Genomic DNA, 15955 nt, shown 5'->3' on the forward strand with positions numbered 1-15955 from the left:
CATCGAGACAAATAAAACCTCCTACGTATGTAAGCTCCTTAAGCAAGATATGTCTAATCACCTCTATGGATATAACTAATTTTTATATGTACTTCGTAAAAAAACTAAAAATTGAGGCTTAAAGGGTTAAATAGATTAAGCAGACAAGCGCGTACGTGAAAATCATTTATATGCGTTCTCGTCAAAGCGATGAGAATACGTGTGAATAACGCGGATCATAATAGAGATGAAAAAATTTAACATCAGATAAAAATTTTAAGTCAAGGCTTTTCTTCTCCAACACTCTCGATTCTTCCAACTTGATCTGTTGCAGAATAACGATGTTTATAGCATGCGCACCTTTTCCACTTTGAGCTGAATTGGACGCGATACAGGAGGCAATTGTAAAACGGGGGCTTTCCATATCCACTCACAGTGGAGAAAGCTATATTTCGCTCCTCGTTCGTGTTCGATTCTTCATCCGCAAACGTCACTTATTTTTCACACAGAGGACGAGGACTACTGATAATCGTTTCTCGCCGTGAGACATAATGGGGACGCCATAATCAGCATAGCTTATACGTATTACTCGTAATGTTCCTATTTTTATGCGATATTCGTATACCCCGGAAGCGAGATCTTTCCCCGTGAACAATCACCTCTGTTTCCGAATAAAGTAAGCATCCCCCAGATTAGTATACCAAAGACGATAGCTTAGATAGTAGATTAGAGCCGTTTAACCGATCAAAAAGCGCACGAGCGATGCATATTCGTAACATTAGAGGATCATGGTTAAAGCGTTTTTAGAAACCTCGATTTGCTAGTAGGATAATTGTTCGAGTTACGTCAAGCGGATTACAAATCTTCCATGCCGGCCAGAGTCGAGTGTTCCATTCCAGCATTCGCAACAAATTTACGTGGGGTTTCGTATTTTTTTCGAGTTACATTTTTAAGCGATTTAAAAAGACACAGTAGTTATTTCTGTTTTAAAAAAAGTATTCTTGTTTTAAGAATATTTCGAACGTTTGCGTTATTTATTTATTTATGTTACGTTTGCGTTTATTTAATTTCGATCGATTTCGTAATTTCGGGCTCTGGTTGTATCGTCAACGCGGTATGTTCGGTCATAGTGATATTTTTGTGAGAATAGACTGATAGCGTTATCGATTGTTAGATTAAAAAAAAATTTTAGCGATTACTTACATGTGATTCAATACGTTAAAAGATTCACCGAGAAACGGCGGATTGTAATACGCACGCGATATATTTATTTGTGTTAGATATTAGGAAGCATAGTAAACGAAAGCATTAGACAAATGTAGCGTAGCGTTAGTTGCATTAGGCAATCGTCAAGTAAACGAAGTCACATTTTGTTTCTTCCTCTCTTCGTTTTCTTTCGAATCGCGTTTGTGATTTATTGCCGTGAAATATTGCCTCTAATACGATTTTCCTTTCGAACATCGTAATCTTTTCCGTTTGTAGCTTATTGTGGAGACAGACGGAGATCGTAAATCGAAAGTCTTTGCGCGATACGCCCGAGTATCGTTAAGTGAGACGTTGTTCGAGAGTTTTATACGTGAGAAAAAAAAACACAGAGGACACTGTATATAACATAATTTTTTAACCGAGGAATATTTTAATTTTTTATAATCGTAAAGACGGATTAATGCGTCGTTGTCATAAGTTCGATGATTTTTATGCGATCGCATTGACATTCCAAGAATGCAGTTTGCATTGGTGACGGGAAGAGAGAGGCATGTTGTCCGGATTTGTGCGATCCGCGAATCGGTTAAAGCCGAGCATAACAGTTTCGAGCATTGGGCACCCTTGCCGCAAAACGACACTCTAGTCACTCGATTATTTACGCAGGGTATGGATCGGCAAACTCCGAATACGTGCTTGGAGGCAAAGTGGAATTATTGTTGCAAACGACATCTCTTGTGTACCAAGCCATTTACGAAATAAAAATGGTTTTTTTATATGATTATGAATAAATTATATTATGTCGTTGGATTGGTGCTTGCTTTTACTCTCTGCCTTGAAGGAGGATCGAAGGTATTTCTGTGCGCGAAAGAATACCCCGACGCCTGAGGATTACATAGAAGAGACCTTGCAAGTTATGAAAAGACTATATGTTTATTACAAAGCGATAATTGTTATCTTATTCACGCAAATATGAATAACTCGTATCAAACAAGTGTATGTGCAACGATATTGTCTTAAACTTCAGATACAATCAAAATAATTGTTCACACAAGATCAACAGAATTATCATCCATCATACGATCAATGAAATTCGAGTTAAATGGATCTTTCTGACGTACTTATTCATTGATTACAGACGCAAACGAAAAAAACCAGAGGCCATCGTGTAATAGAAGTCACAGATGCGAGTTCCATATAGGCAGAAAGTGAACGGTATTTATCTTCTCAATTCAATGAGAAATCTAACGATATTATAATATATTATAGGCTGCGGTCCATTTGATGCTACAAATGCTTCGAAGCATTCTTCCTTTCCTTTCTTTCAATGAAGAAAGAAGAAGGAAAAGTACGCTTCGAAGCACTTATAACATCAAATGGACCGCAGCCATAATTGTATGATATATATTAACAATCTGTGCGCGAGAGAAGTGAAAGAGGCATGAGGACTGCGATGCATATCTTTACATAGTATTTACACACAACAGACGTACATGCCGCCTCGTCTCGTATATTAACCGGTAGGATAATCAAAACGTGCCTCCGGTAGGTGTGCAAGGTACGATTTCACTTTATTCTCTCGAACCTGTGCTGGATCTCGTATATCCCAACGGGTTCCATGATCTTGTCGCAGTAGTCCTCCCACTCGCCCTCGCTCAGATCCACGTCGGCGAACTCCGTGCCGCCGTCCGCGACCTTGGCTATCCATCCGTCTCTCGCAGAGAAGTCGTGGGGTTCTATACCACGACAGTCGAGGACGACGATCGTCTTGAACTGCCCCTGGTCGTCCGCGGTGAAAGACCCGATCGAATCCTCGATTATCGTCACGGTGTTCTCCCGCATGCACATCTTGCACTTGCTCACGAAGTGATTGACCCCGCTGCCCCGCTGCATCGGCGTCGACTCGTCCAGGGATATGTAGTTCCACTTTTCCGACTTCTCGCCGCAGTTGCCACAGATGAACTTGAGACACCACCGGAACTCGGGCCCGCACGGCCTCAGCTCCTCGACGTTGTCGAGCCTGCACCTGATCCGCAACGCTATTTTCACCATTTTCGATCGCGGCACGCCGGCGTCCCTCCTGGAAGTGGTCGATAAATTAAGTAGCACGTAAGTATATGCATATACGTGAAAGACGAATGTTCGTTCAGGTTGATCAGCTTACCTACGAGATTCCTCGTTGTGCGAGATTAAAATGCCGACCCGTACAGTAAAATTCACAGATAAATCCTCGTGCGGATGACGGTATTGACAGTGTCGCGATTGCAAAACGACAGCCAGCAAACGGCGAGTGTGGCTGATCAGGCTGATTAGCGGATTAGCCGGATTAGCGGATCCGCGGGTAAACAAACCGACCAGTTCTCAACGAGCGACTGAAGTTCTCAGCTTCCAACGTGCGTCTGCCTCCTACATTTTAGAATTCAGAATAAACGTCAGATGAGGATGAGTGTATTAGATAATAATCAAAAGAGAAGTTAAACGTTACCACTCGGGAGTAAATGCGTCCACACACTTCTACCCGATTCGTCCCGCTCACCCCGGACAGGACGAAGCCGGTCAAGCCGGTAATATACAATATACCCCGGGTTCCGGATTACCGGACGAATTGTACGCGCACGCGCTTTGTGAGCTGTGATGACTTCACCACCGGCGGCGGCTGGTGAGGCTGGTCTGGTCGGCGCTGGTCGTGGTCGGCGCCGCGGCTCCATTCTGGCAATGACAAGCGGCATGGATCTGACTCGACGAGGTTTCGTTCTCCTCGCCTGCCTGGCGGCCTGCCTGCCTGCCCTTGTCGCGGGCGCGCTCGCCCAGGACATCCTGGGATGCGGCGGCTTCCTGAAGAGTCACGCCGACATCGATTTCACGAAGGTGCACGTGAGACTGTGAGTGTCCGCCTCGCCTCCCTCGAGAGGTTAGGCCAGTTGCAGGTTAGGTTCTGTAGTTTTAATTGAATTTCATGAGATAAACTTGTCAGGTACACGAAGACCGGCAGTCTGAAGGATCAGACCGAGTGCGCGCCTAACACCGGGTACTACTTCCTGCCTCTGTACGACAAGGGAGAATACGTGTTGAAGGTGAGCTGGAAATGAGAAAGATGCACCATCATTGTCACTAATTAAATTTATTAAATAGTACGCGACAAAAGAAATTTATATGTAATATATAAATGTATAAATTTATTTACAAAAGTCTCTTTTGCTTTGAACAGAATAAGATTGGTCTTTAATCCTTGTACAAAATTTATAAAATTGTTAGTTTCTACAATTGTTGTTCAAAAATTTACTGTAAAAAGATTTTATGAAAGTTATCTGTGTTTTAATATATCAGGTAGATCCTCCCAGAGGCTGGAGCTTTGAGCCCACCGAGGTAACGTTGAATGTAGATGGTGTCACGGATGACTGCAGCCAGGGAAAAGATATTAACTTTACGTTCAAAGGATTTGGTATTACAGGACGTGTGAGTAATAAATTTTCTCTCTGTTACGTGAAAATATTTATATTCAGAGGAATATTACAATTTAACAGTAGTTTTACATATTTAATTTTGTAATCAATCTAACAGTAATTTTTAATGCATCTAAAAGTTATTGAATTAATATAAATTACTATTTTTAGGTGATTAGTTTAGGTACTGATTCTGGTCCTAAAGGAGTCACTATCGACTTAGGATACGCAGATGCAATAAACAATAATGAACAAGTTGCCATTAAATCGACGTTAACGGCAGAAGGTGGCACATTTTACTTTACTCCCATTCAGCCTGGAAAGTACATCCTTGCTGCGCATCACTCTAAGTAAGTGTGCAGTCTGACAGCTAAAAAATTTATTTTAACCCTAGACAGACTCACTGGGGTAATACGTTACCCCACGCGAAATTCTAATTCGCATAATTTCAGCCAAATTTTGGTTCTTTGTTTTGTTTTTCGAAATTTTTTTACTTTTTTTTTTTACTACCGCAAATTGATGACTACTATCGTCTTCCCTATTAAACAACAAACAAAATTATCTATTATAAAGTTTTTTTAAGAACATTCTGGAAATATTATACACGCGGTACAAGTTTGGGGTAACGTATTACCCCAGTGAGTCATTCACGTATGAGAAAAATAAGTGAGTCTGTCTAGGGTTAAGCTGCAAAAGATACACAAGGTGACAACGATATTAATTATCTTTTTCAGATGGATACTAAAAGAAAATAAAGTTGAAGTAATTGTACGAGAAGGAAACACAGAACTCGCGGATGGCAGCTTGGTAGTATTGGGATATGATGTCAGTGGCAAAGTCACCAGCGAGAATGAACCAGTGGCTGGTGTATCCTTCATCCTTTTCGGCGTAAGATTTATTTTATTATTTTCTTGTTACCAGTGTGTTTTAATATTAGATTGATATTTCTAAATTTTTAAGTACTTATTAGATTTATACGTAGAATGAATAATTTTGCACGTCTTACAGAATGGTGTCGCCGAGAAGTGCGAAACTACCCCTGTGGATAAGAACTTTGAATCCAAGAAACCGCTTTGCCACGTGACTTCGGACAATACCGGTAGATTTATATTCCCCAGTCTATCGCCGGGCGATTACAAGCTTGTACCTCACTACGCCGGCGCCCAGACAAAGTTCGACGTTCAACCACCGGAATTGTCTTTCAAAGTTGGCCACGGCAGCGTGGTCCTTGCTCAAGACTTTAAAGTAACTGGGTTCACAGTCGGCGGGCTTGTTCTTATCTCGACGAATGGAAATCCCTTGTCAGGAGCAAAGATATTCTTGTCGCAGAAAGAAGTTGCAGTTACGGATAAGGACGGAAAATATGTACTGGATAACATGAAAGCCGGCCAATATACACTCAGAGCGGAATCTGGTATGTAAAATTTATGAAATTTTACGAAATTTCTTGTAAATTAGATCTTCAGGAATCATTTTCCAGTAAATTATTTATTTCAGCAAATGTACAATTTAGCGAAAGGACAGTTAAAATATCTCCCACCTCGCCTGAACTTCCGGTGCTGATACCTTCGGCGTATAAAGTTTCGGGAAAGGTAACCCTGTCGGCAAAGGGGACGCTGCATTTTCGCCGAATATCCATTCAGAACACAGCCGCTACGTTCTATAAGGAGCTCGACACCGACGAGAAGACGGGAGAGTACTCTGTATACCTCGCACCGGATAAATACCAGTTGAGCGTAGTTGTGAGCACGGAAGAGAAAACTAAGGGTTTGCAGTAAGTAATAAAATAAAAATAAATCAGAATATACGCAAACGTTTATGAAATTGTATGTGTAAAAAGTTACAAATTATAAAAGCTTTATTATATTTCTAGATTCTACCCGCTGCAACAAACGATTGACGTGACGTCTCAACCAATTACCAATGTCAACTTCTTACAATTGAAGGCCACGTTAACGGGGACGGTACATTGTTTGTCAGGGACGGATTGCAGTCAAGCCTCCGTTACTCTGAAAATCCTTGATGGAGTCACAATAAAGACGGTACAAGCTAGAGGTGTGCTGACATAAATGCTAATCAATCTTTTAACTCAATCTTTTTAATGATATAACTTGAGCTGCAATAACAAATATGGTTTTGTAAAATAAAAATAATCTTATAAATCTTGCATTTGCAATAAGCTTGAAAGTTATCTTGATTTCAAGCAAATAAAAGTACCTTGTATACCTATTTGTTATTGCAGTAATGCTCGTTTAATTCGATACGATACTACTGTCCCTGTCTGTGAAGTCGTTTTCCATTACGTAGATGGTCAATACCAGTTCACGGACGTGCTACCTGGTCACTACGAGATCTTCATCGATAACGATGTGTTTTGCTGGGAGAATCCCAGCTACAGGATTTCGATAACGTCGGAGCGCGCCGAGGTGCCGCCGTTCAAGCAGACCGGCTTCTCCATCACCTTCATATCGTCTCACGATACGGCCGTGGAGTACTTCGAGCCCAATAACACGAAACTAATAACTCTACCCCTGAACAAAGGCAGCATGAGGCACTGCGTGCCTAAATCTGGCGAATACACTTTTGTTCCAAAGGGTTGCCACGTATACGAAAATTCCTCCTATACTTGGGACACGAGCAATCTCTCCCCGATCTTGCTGCATTCCACCGAACACACTCACAAAGGCAGTATTATAAGTTTGAGCGTGCAAAACGATCTTAAAGTAAAAATCGAAGACGCAAATGACAGTGTCACGTAAGTGATATTTTGAGAAAAATTTTGTACATATATTTTTTCACTCATATCTGAGTGATATTAATGTCTTAATTAATTTCTTTGCGATATAAAAAATCATGTGTACATCTTTATTAATATATTTCTTAATAGGATTGGTCCACTGAAACCTGTAAAAAAAGACGACGTATACAAATACGAGTTCGAGTTTAAGGCGAAAACGGATAATATGTACACTATCACTCCGTTATCGGACATTCTACTCTTCAATCCGCCGTCTCTGAAAATCTTCGGCGTGAATGACTGTCACAACGACATCGCAAGTTTCGCCGGTGATTTAGGAAAGGTAGGGTAACTACTACTGTATTAAACGTATAAACTTCACCGCTAAAGCGAAAATATTATTCAGATTATAGCCGGACAGATCTCTCCGCCGTTGGAAGGTGTAACTATACGGATAACTGGGAAAGGCGAAGAGTCTCCAATTCACACGTTAGTTACACAAAAAGACGGGACTTACAGCGTTGGACCTTTGGATGGGAAAATCGAATATAGGTATGTTGGCAGTCATATATATATATATTTTTTATTATAACAATTGTGAAATTAATAATTGTCTGCTATTAGTGTTACAGCTGAGAAGGAGGGTTTTGTAATCACTGGACCTGATGCTAAAGGAGTGTTCTTGGCGCACAAATTAGCCGAGATTATTGTACAAGTTTCTGATCACGCTGATGGTTCTTCATTACAGGTAACTTGATAGATAAGACATTAACTGAAGAAAAGGAAATATAATATATCGTATCATTTTGCAGGGTGTGCTTCTTTCTTTGTCTGGTGGTCAAAGTTACCGCAAGAACAGCATAACCAACGAAGATGGAAAATTCATATTTAATTCGTTGTCGCCGGGCGAATATTATCTACGACCCATGATGAAGGAGTACCGCTTCGATCCGCCGTCAAAGATGATTAATGTCATGGAAGGGGCGACCGTCAATGTGAATCTATTCGGTAACAGAGTTGCCTATAGCGCTTACGGTTCTGTTACGTCTTTGAACGGGGAACCGGAAGTTGGTCTGCTGGTCGAAGTCCAGGGTCAAGGGAACTGCTCCAGTCTTCAAGAGGAGGCTACGACCGAGGAGAACGGTAACTTCAGGATTCGCGGTCTTCAACCTACAGTGAGTAGTTATATTAATAATATATTTCGAGCAAAAAAAATATACAGGGTGATCTTAATCGTTTCGGTAACGATTTTGACGCGACGATTTATTAATTTTACAGTGCACCTACACCTTCCGTTTGAAGCCGAACGTGGAGAGCAACGCCCATATACAGCGCACGAGTCCCAGCTCTCAGCTGGTGCAGCCGGTGGAGGACATTCGTGGCCTGCGGCTGATCGCCTTCCATCCGATCTCGCGCACGGACGTTTCGGTGCACGTCACGTCCGCCCAACCGGAGCACTATCGCACGATCAAGGTGAAGCTGTGCCGAGAGGACGCTCCCGACTCGCCGGTGCACGTTTCCAAGTTGGACGTGCAGCAAACCGCCAGCAAAAACGCCGGCAGCTACAACGCTGGCTTTCTGGTGCATTTCCCGCCGTTGCAAGCCGACGGCAGGAAGTACTTCGTCCAATTGGAGTCGTCGCTGTCCCAGACCGTGCACAAGTACCGCACTATTCCGGTCTACTTCGAGGCGAACTCGTCGTTCAAGTACGTCAAACTGGCGTTCAACGCGGAGCGGAAAGTCGATCAGAACGAGATGAATCAGACATCGGTGATCGCGCTGCCGTTCATCATGCTGGTCGCGCTGGCGTTTCTCAATCGCGAGAAGCTGTGGGTCTGGTTGAATGCGCTACTGGAGAGACGGTCCAAGCCCGTGCCGAGCTCCAGAGCGCCCGTCCAGGCCATTCCCATTGATCCCAGAGCGGATGATATCATAGTCGAGCAAATAATGAATATTAACAAGAGAAAGACGAAGCCGCGGAAAGCATAGATCATATTGTTGTTATTAGCGTCATCATTATTTATACAGTGAGACTCATTTGTAATGATCTCAAGAGATTGTCGAAGATGTAAGGATCGTTACATCATTCAAGATGTAAAGATTTTACATCATTCGTTGTTTTATATGTCTGATTATTTGTGATTTGTCCGCAATATCTGTCACAACAGTCGTGTATATCACGGAAACGAAGAAGATTTCTTATTTACAATTCAATAGAAGACTGTCGCGGTATACTTGGCGTGTATTTAGATTTATTAATATTTATACATATATGTGGATAATATTAACGGAAGAATTACGTGTTTGATCAGAAATGTATATAACGTACACGAATCGTTTGTATGTATATCGAGAAACTTTATCAATGGAATAGTTTAATGCAAGGTATGCGCCGCACCGACTGCATCCGATACGTAAATCGTGATATAACCGTTAAGTTATATAAAATAAGATGTACATACAAAAATTGCTGTTGTTATATTCATGGAATTGTTATTATAAACGTTCTCGCAAATAATATATGCAATTCTTACTCTTTCGAGGATGTATTTCACTTCATTCTGTAAATTAGCGTAAGAACGAGAAACGGAGAACGGATGGCTGTTGGGCGTTTTATTTTCAGTTTTATCTCAAATTGTACAGGCAATATTTTGGGATCTCTTACTGTCACTTATACATATACCTACATTTAGATAACGAAGTATGCCTGGAAAGAAATACAATAGGACATATAGCATGACACATTTAGAATCATTGTATCAATCGAGTATATCAATCATTATATACGTACCACAGGATTTGCTTTGTACATGCATTGATTGAACTTCAAGGCCTTGTCGCAGTTGTCGCTACCGCCTGAAAGAAATTGTAGACAATTATATAAAACGTGAAACATTAATTGAATCAACATTAATCAACATCGAAGATTATTTTTTATAATGTAGCTTTTTTATGATAGTCTGTCGATAATTTTTATACTTTTTTAATTTTTATAATTAGACGATGCAATGTAATTTGCGTCGCATCAAGACAAGTATTATTATCTCAACAAACTGATACTTGCCAGTGGTACGACACTGGTCGAGCATTTCCATCCCAATATGCTTGTATGCTTGCGGCATCATCTTGGATAAGAGCTTGTAGTTTATTTTGCCGTCCTTCTTCATCTGATCGGGAAAAAATTAAAGCTTCAGCGATTCGGTTCTAATCGTTATTACGTCTACGTTTTGTAAAAAAAAAGCTTTTACCACTCCCCCTTTTTCCATCGCACACTTGAAGTAGCACCCGATTGCTTTGTCAAAATCGCCTAATTCTGCCGCGTCTAGCGTCTCTGCGATTAAAATCGTTAACATTAATAGATATAAGGAAGATAGTGCAAATTATTCTTGGCGAATATCAAACGATTGGACGTACTTCGATCGTTTCTCTTATTAATAATAATTAAGGATCGAATAAGTCCTTTCGCTCGTTAATCTAATGCGATACTCTGAAGAACGTACCGACTGTCACGCCAGTTTCACCGGTACACTTTTTCCGTATACCTCCAGCCAATTTCCTTAACTCTTCGTGAACGGTGGTCCAATCTATATCCTAGAAAATTATATTATATCGGCCGCAATCGTAAAGATCCGGGTAGACTTTAAACTCATATATATTCGTACTCACTTCGTCACCGGGCGCGGCGTTCACGACGACGAGCTGCGTAAAGATAACAGAGGCACAGATGAGAATTAAGCTTTCCCTTGCCATTTCTCGTATTTCACACACGCGGTCAATACGGATCTAGCCGAAAAAAAACGTTTACTCGGCCATCTAGGATTACTAAGTGCGCGGTCGCGCTGAATCATCGAGAATTTATGCTGTCCTAGGGGATGAGGTGGGAGATAATAATTAACAGACAAAGACAAAACTTAACTATCAGCGAATCACACGAATATATATTACGTCGGGATAATTAACTATAAGTATCAGAGTCAAGAGCTTCAAATTTCGTGAATTATAATCGCGGAATCATAATTGTATTTTTGAAAATATTTTCCGGAAATGTTTCGAAATAATCTTTACTTATAGATCTGAGCTTCTGCACTATATGTAACTGACACGTAAAATAATTAGTAAAATTATAATTCTCGCACGAAAACTATTTCTTATATAGGCTTTCTGCGAAGAAAATTCGAAAGAGACGCAAGCTTGAGTAGAGACAAAATTATTTAAAATACCGGGAAAAGATTAGCAATATGAAACTTTGTGTAATATGCGCGTGCGGCTGTAAGCGAGAAGCATGACGGTAAACAAACGTATAATAGTAACTTAGAATAAATCATATCCTAAGCTACTTCCTAAGTAATTAACAATCGCACGATAATCTCTTCCTCGTTCCGCGGCCTGTGATTTCGGTACTTCAGAAAATTATACCTAGACGTCTGAATCGAGCACTGTAACAATGCATCCCGACTGACAAATGAAATGTTTTAGTCTTTTAATTATAAGCCGCGGTAATCCTGCGCGTTGTGTAACTTCGCGTCATGAGTTCGTATGCAACCGGTTTTGCACAATTAAGTCATTTTACTGTCGCAAGATTTTCATTTTTGCTATTGAACAGAAACTACTAGATCGCCGTAAACTAAATCGTATAAGAGTTTTTCGTTCTTTTTTTCTCTGAAATATAATCTATAGATCTAATCTAATCTAAAATGTAATAATAATATAATGTAAACTATAATCTATAGACTTAATCTAGATCTAATAATCGTGATCTCGATCTAATAATTATGATTCAAAAATAATAGAAAAGTTTTTTCCGCCAGTGAATATAAAATAAAATCACAAACTTTAATTGACTATAACTGGCATATATTTATTCATAAAAAATCACACATGTGATTTTTTATGAATAAATTTGCCAGTTATAGTCAATTAAAGTTTGTGATTTTATCTAATAATCATGATTTTTGCGTTGCCGTCTGCCTCGCGTTCATCGGAAAGCTCTCGCGTTGCGTTATATATCGTAATGCTTTTCCACTTGCTGAACGCGCACGAGCCGACGCTATTTCTGCTCTGGACGTCACAAAAGGACTCGTTTGCGAATGAGCGTTTCAAGTGTGTTATAGTTGTAGATCTCTTCCATCCGTTGCGTTCGATCATCAAGTGTGACCTCAACCGGCAATTGGACCGTTCTACTGCCGCAATCTGTGCGATATCAAACTCGGTCTTATCGTCACGCGCGAGAGCGCCATCAATTTATCCGGCAATCAATCCGATAGAGACACTTTATACAAATCATATACAAATCTTCTTCGGAAAAAGAAAGAAAGAAAAAGAAACTCCGACATCGTAATTCGTACGAAAACCTTGAACTTTAGAACTTATTTTTTTTTTATTTCTCTCGGAAAGTAAGATACGTTCGATTTTGCGTTGCAACGAGGGTACAAAATGGCAAGGAGAGCCGAAGATATGTCGATTAGATCGCTGAATTCTTTATTTCATCGACACACACATCGTATACGGTTTACGCAATACGGCATGGTATATACAGCACAGTTACATGATAATGTGGAAAGTGGTTCAAACGTAAAAACATCTCAACACATTCGGCGAAATTGTATCTTGAGCATTTTGTTCTTGGTCTTCATAACTGTCGTCCTCCCGCGGGGCTCGTTAAAATAGATAGTAAGTCTGAAACGGACATTGCGATCGCGTGTGAGATGATGAGGATAACGCAATATGCGATTTATATAAACGATTATGGGAATCACTTACCCTCGGAGATGACTCCGCGTAACACTTGTTGAACGTGTACGCGTACTCGCAATTATCACCCTTTGCTGCGAACAGAGAGAGATGCGATTGGCCATTAATTATTCTACGTGACGCGAAACGAAGGATCGTGTGTAATCGAAAATAAAATAAAACACCATACTCGGGTAAAATATCAGAATTAAATAGAAAGTAAAAAAACGAATCAAAGACTCGAAGCTTTCGATATTGAAGAGGCGCTTGTTATATTATAATAATTCAAGAGACACAAAAATATATCTTTTAGGGAGCTTCTCGATCGCAATTTCTTTCTCTTTTTAATTATTCTCTTTTTAATCAATCTAATTGCGATCATCGAAACGTGCCGTTAAAAACTCCTGGAATCATCAACTGCGCTTTAATCAGTTTGGAATCCTTTCAATTTCGAAGCGAGTTATTAATTAATATACAGCAACTAATTTCAGGTAATATTTTCAAGAGGATTATACTTCCAGATTTCGTAAGTTTCGAGCACACGCAATCGATCGGGACAAACGAAAACGAAAAAGGACAGTAGATACCCAAATAGTTACCGATCCCCTTGCACTCGCTGATCGCTTTCTCCACCTCGGCTCTATAAGCGGGTATTCTCTGGAAGAATGTCAGCATCCCGTTCAGACTTAGCTCTCTCTTGTCGTCGACCAGACCGAATTGTTCCCAGAGGCAATACATGTAGCACTGCGAGAAATCAGATTGAATCTTTGCATTTCGACGCTGGGATAACGATTCTCTCTTTTTTTTGCCAGGCATAATTGACAATTCACGCGCCTCGCGCATCGGTACTCACCTTCAATTGACGTGTTTCCGGCCATTGACCGTTTCTTACCGCTTCTATGTCGGCTAAAAAAATACGTATTCCATATATATACACACACACATATATATATATGTATGTATATGTATATGATCCAATTTCAGTTCCAAGAAACTTAATTTCCATTGTAAGTTTCTTGGAACTCAAATTGGATGCACCGAACGCGTTAACGTAGGTTCATTTTATCTCTTTGATATAGTGTTAAATTCGTAGTCAAATTATATCAATTTGAATCACTTTAAACCATTCCTATATAAATCTGTCCCTAATCAATATGTCGTTAATTTAACTGAAGCAATGTAAATTTAACTAAACCAATGTTAAAATAATACTGTTTTGTGTCAAAATAATAAATTTTGACACACACGGTAGTTAAAAATAACAAAATGTAATTTAACTTAGGGTATTGGTTTAAATTTTATCTTTTAATATTTAACGGTGTATAGGATTAGGAAATTATTCTGCCAATTTAATTTGAAGCAGGGAAACTCGGTTTCGCGAGCATCAGCTGCATTCTATAACTTTATGCGTCGTCGCGGCAATTAAAAGGGCGATCGATAATTTCATTCACGCCCGAGGTGAACGAACTCTCTCTCTCGTTGGATACCTGTAGCAACTCCCGTTTGCGTTTGGCAGGCGTTCACGACACTGGCTGCGGTCGCGATCATCTGATCGGAAACGAAGCTGGGTCTCGTCTGCAAAATAGATCGGCGGTGTCATTGAGACTAATAGACAGTAGTCGAGATAAATAGCGAGAAACGAGCGCTCTCGCGGAAGCTGTATTGGCGAACTATAATACATTATTTGTTTATCTACAGCAACTTGGCGAAGGAATATTGTCGTAACGTAATTATTTCTCTTTGTTATTGTTTCAATACCCGATTATTTTTATAATTATTTCAATATCGTTTTTCATTTCTATAAGTTCCGCCACAAAGAGACAAAACAGAAAATGCATTCTGCACATCAGAAAATTTTAATTCTCGTTTTCGACGTCGAATAAAAAAATCGAGTAGATTGCGATTGTGATTGTCTCTACATGGAAAATATCGATTCCGAAAGTGTCGCACGCGTTATTGAACGCACAACTCGTCTCCGACCGATATTCTACCTCCTCTTGATTTAAAACCCATTTCCATTTTCTGCACAGAGAATTTTAATTTTTGTTTTCGATGTTGAATAAAAAACCGAGCAAATCGCGATCGTAATTATCTCTATATGGAAAATAAAGAAAGCATTATTGAACACTCAATTTAAAAAAAAAACTTCCACGATTCTCGAGTCTCTGTTCACTTCTATCGAGTTTCGTTTAAGCTTCGAGAGACATAGTCGCACCCCTGACTCTCTGATTTTAGAAAAATTATAAAAATAAAATAAAAAATAGATTTCTATCGAATTCCCTCGTATATATTTTTAATTTAATTAATTTTCGAAGAGGTACAATTTTTCGTTCGAGTTCCCATCCCCCCAGATTCGCCTATGTCTCGATCAGCTCTGCCACCGCCCCGTTTTGTCACGTACCCCGCAGGACACGACCCACGCCTGAAGGAGGAAAGTCAGGGCGACTGCGAGGAGCCTCATCCTTGGTGTCTCTCGAGCTTCCGTATCCTTATCACTTTATCGCGGAACCTTCTTCCTTGCTGCCGTCGGTGGTGCGAGCGCGTACGGTACGTTCCCTTTGCCCGCGGCGATTTCCGGCGCGTGTCGACGAAGGCGAAGGCGTGCGGAGTACGCGCCGTGCGCGAGGCGAGGGTGCGGACTGAACGTCGGAGACGGGAGAGAGAGAGTGGCGGGACGCGGGTGGCCGAACGGGGGTCGGGATGAGAGATGAGGCACGAGGTCCAGAGGCCGAGAGAGACAGAGGTGGAAGCTGCGAGCCCTGCCGCGCGCAGCCCTGGAAACTGATTCGAGAGCAGGTCGCGAGCTGTTATCCTTCTCTCTCTCTCTCTCTCTCTCTCTCTCTCTCTCTCTCTCTCTCTCTCT

At 40.7% G+C, this 15955-nt stretch overlaps 4 protein-coding genes across 4 annotated transcripts in view; 1 reads left to right on the forward strand and 3 right to left on the reverse strand.

Moving 5' to 3' along the window:
- Window positions 1-9902, forward strand: part of LOC139820898 (uncharacterized) — a 61279-nt gene extending 51377 nt beyond the window's left edge. Inside the window, exons 10-24 of the mRNA XM_071791481.1 lie at window positions 3652-3746; window positions 3812-4064; window positions 4157-4256; window positions 4510-4638; window positions 4797-4975; window positions 5360-5513; window positions 5634-6039; window positions 6123-6399; window positions 6499-6680; window positions 6915-7380; window positions 7513-7705; window positions 7769-7914; window positions 7987-8110; window positions 8175-8537; window positions 8641-9902. Of these exons, the coding sequence (XP_071647582.1) occupies window positions 3652-3746; window positions 3812-4064; window positions 4157-4256; window positions 4510-4638; window positions 4797-4975; window positions 5360-5513; window positions 5634-6039; window positions 6123-6399; window positions 6499-6680; window positions 6915-7380; window positions 7513-7705; window positions 7769-7914; window positions 7987-8110; window positions 8175-8537; window positions 8641-9351 (3778 nt within the window). The 3' untranslated portion in view covers window positions 9352-9902. The remainder of the gene's footprint in view (window positions 1-3651; window positions 3747-3811; window positions 4065-4156; window positions 4257-4509; window positions 4639-4796; window positions 4976-5359; window positions 5514-5633; window positions 6040-6122; window positions 6400-6498; window positions 6681-6914; window positions 7381-7512; window positions 7706-7768; window positions 7915-7986; window positions 8111-8174; window positions 8538-8640) is intronic.
- On the reverse strand, window positions 1147-3822 carry LOC139821032 (CXXC motif containing zinc binding protein). The gene is made up of 3 exons (XM_071791742.1): window positions 3668-3822; window positions 3347-3588; window positions 1147-3262 (listed from the first exon to the last, which is right to left on the reverse strand). Exon 3 carries the CDS (start codon window positions 3232-3234, stop codon window positions 2749-2751), a length of 486 nt encoding a protein of 161 aa, XP_071647843.1. The 5' UTR covers window positions 3235-3262; window positions 3347-3588; window positions 3668-3822; the 3' UTR covers window positions 1147-2748.
- Window positions 9903-9960: 58 nt separating the features above from the next.
- On the reverse strand, window positions 9961-11197 carry Obp11 (odorant binding protein 11). The gene is made up of 6 exons (XM_071791743.1): window positions 11029-11197; window positions 10863-10953; window positions 10611-10693; window positions 10427-10529; window positions 10154-10218; window positions 9961-10069 (listed from the first exon to the last, which is right to left on the reverse strand). The coding sequence occupies exons 1-6, from the start codon at window positions 11110-11112 to the stop codon at window positions 10052-10054; spliced, it is 444 nt and encodes a 147-aa protein (XP_071647844.1). The 5' UTR covers window positions 11113-11197; the 3' UTR covers window positions 9961-10051.
- A 1622-nt stretch (window positions 11198-12819) lies between these two features.
- Obp10 (odorant binding protein 10) lies at window positions 12820-15831 on the reverse strand. Its single transcript, XM_071791744.1, has 6 exons — window positions 15494-15831; window positions 14580-14667; window positions 13946-13998; window positions 13680-13836; window positions 13123-13187; window positions 12820-13038 (listed from the first exon to the last, which is right to left on the reverse strand). The coding sequence occupies exons 1-6, from the start codon at window positions 15551-15553 to the stop codon at window positions 13021-13023; spliced, it is 441 nt and encodes a 146-aa protein (XP_071647845.1). The 5' UTR covers window positions 15554-15831; the 3' UTR covers window positions 12820-13020.
- Between the last annotated feature and the right edge of the window lie 124 nt (window positions 15832-15955).

Source organism: Temnothorax longispinosus, chromosome 10 (assembly GCF_030848805.1).
Source record: "Temnothorax longispinosus isolate EJ_2023e chromosome 10, Tlon_JGU_v1, whole genome shotgun sequence".
NCBI lineage: Eukaryota > Metazoa > Arthropoda > Insecta > Hymenoptera > Formicidae > Temnothorax > Temnothorax longispinosus.

What these genes read in the sequence shown, in the direction of transcription:
- Obp10 (XM_071791744.1), bottom strand. Translation starts at nt 15,553, where the DNA reads ATGAGGCTCCTCGCAGTCGCCCTGACTTTCCTCCTTCAGGCGTGGGTC. An exon ending in CGTGGGTCGTGTCCTGCGGG is followed by an intron (nt 14,668 to 15,493) that starts GTACGTGACAAA and finishes TCTATTTTGCAG; the next exon opens with ACGAGACCCAGCTTCGTTTC. An exon ending in GCAAACGGGAGTTGCTACAG is followed by an intron (nt 13,999 to 14,579) that starts GTATCCAACGAG and finishes GTATTTTTTTAG; the next exon opens with CCGACATAGAAGCGGTAAGA.
- Obp11 (XM_071791743.1), bottom strand. Translation starts at nt 11,112, where the DNA reads ATGGCAAGGGAAAGCTTAATTCTCATCTGTGCCTCTGTTATCTTTACG. An exon ending in ACGCCGCGCCCGGTGACGAA is followed by an intron (nt 10,954 to 11,028) that starts GTGAGTACGAAT and finishes ATAATTTTCTAG; the next exon opens with GATATAGATTGGACCACCGT. An exon ending in TGAAACTGGCGTGACAGTCG is followed by an intron (nt 10,694 to 10,862) that starts GTACGTTCTTCA and finishes TTTTAATCGCAG; the next exon opens with AGACGCTAGACGCGGCAGAA.
- LOC139821032 (XM_071791742.1), bottom strand. Translation starts at nt 3,234, where the DNA reads ATGGTGAAAATAGCGTTGCGGATCAGGTGCAGGCTCGACAACGTCGAG.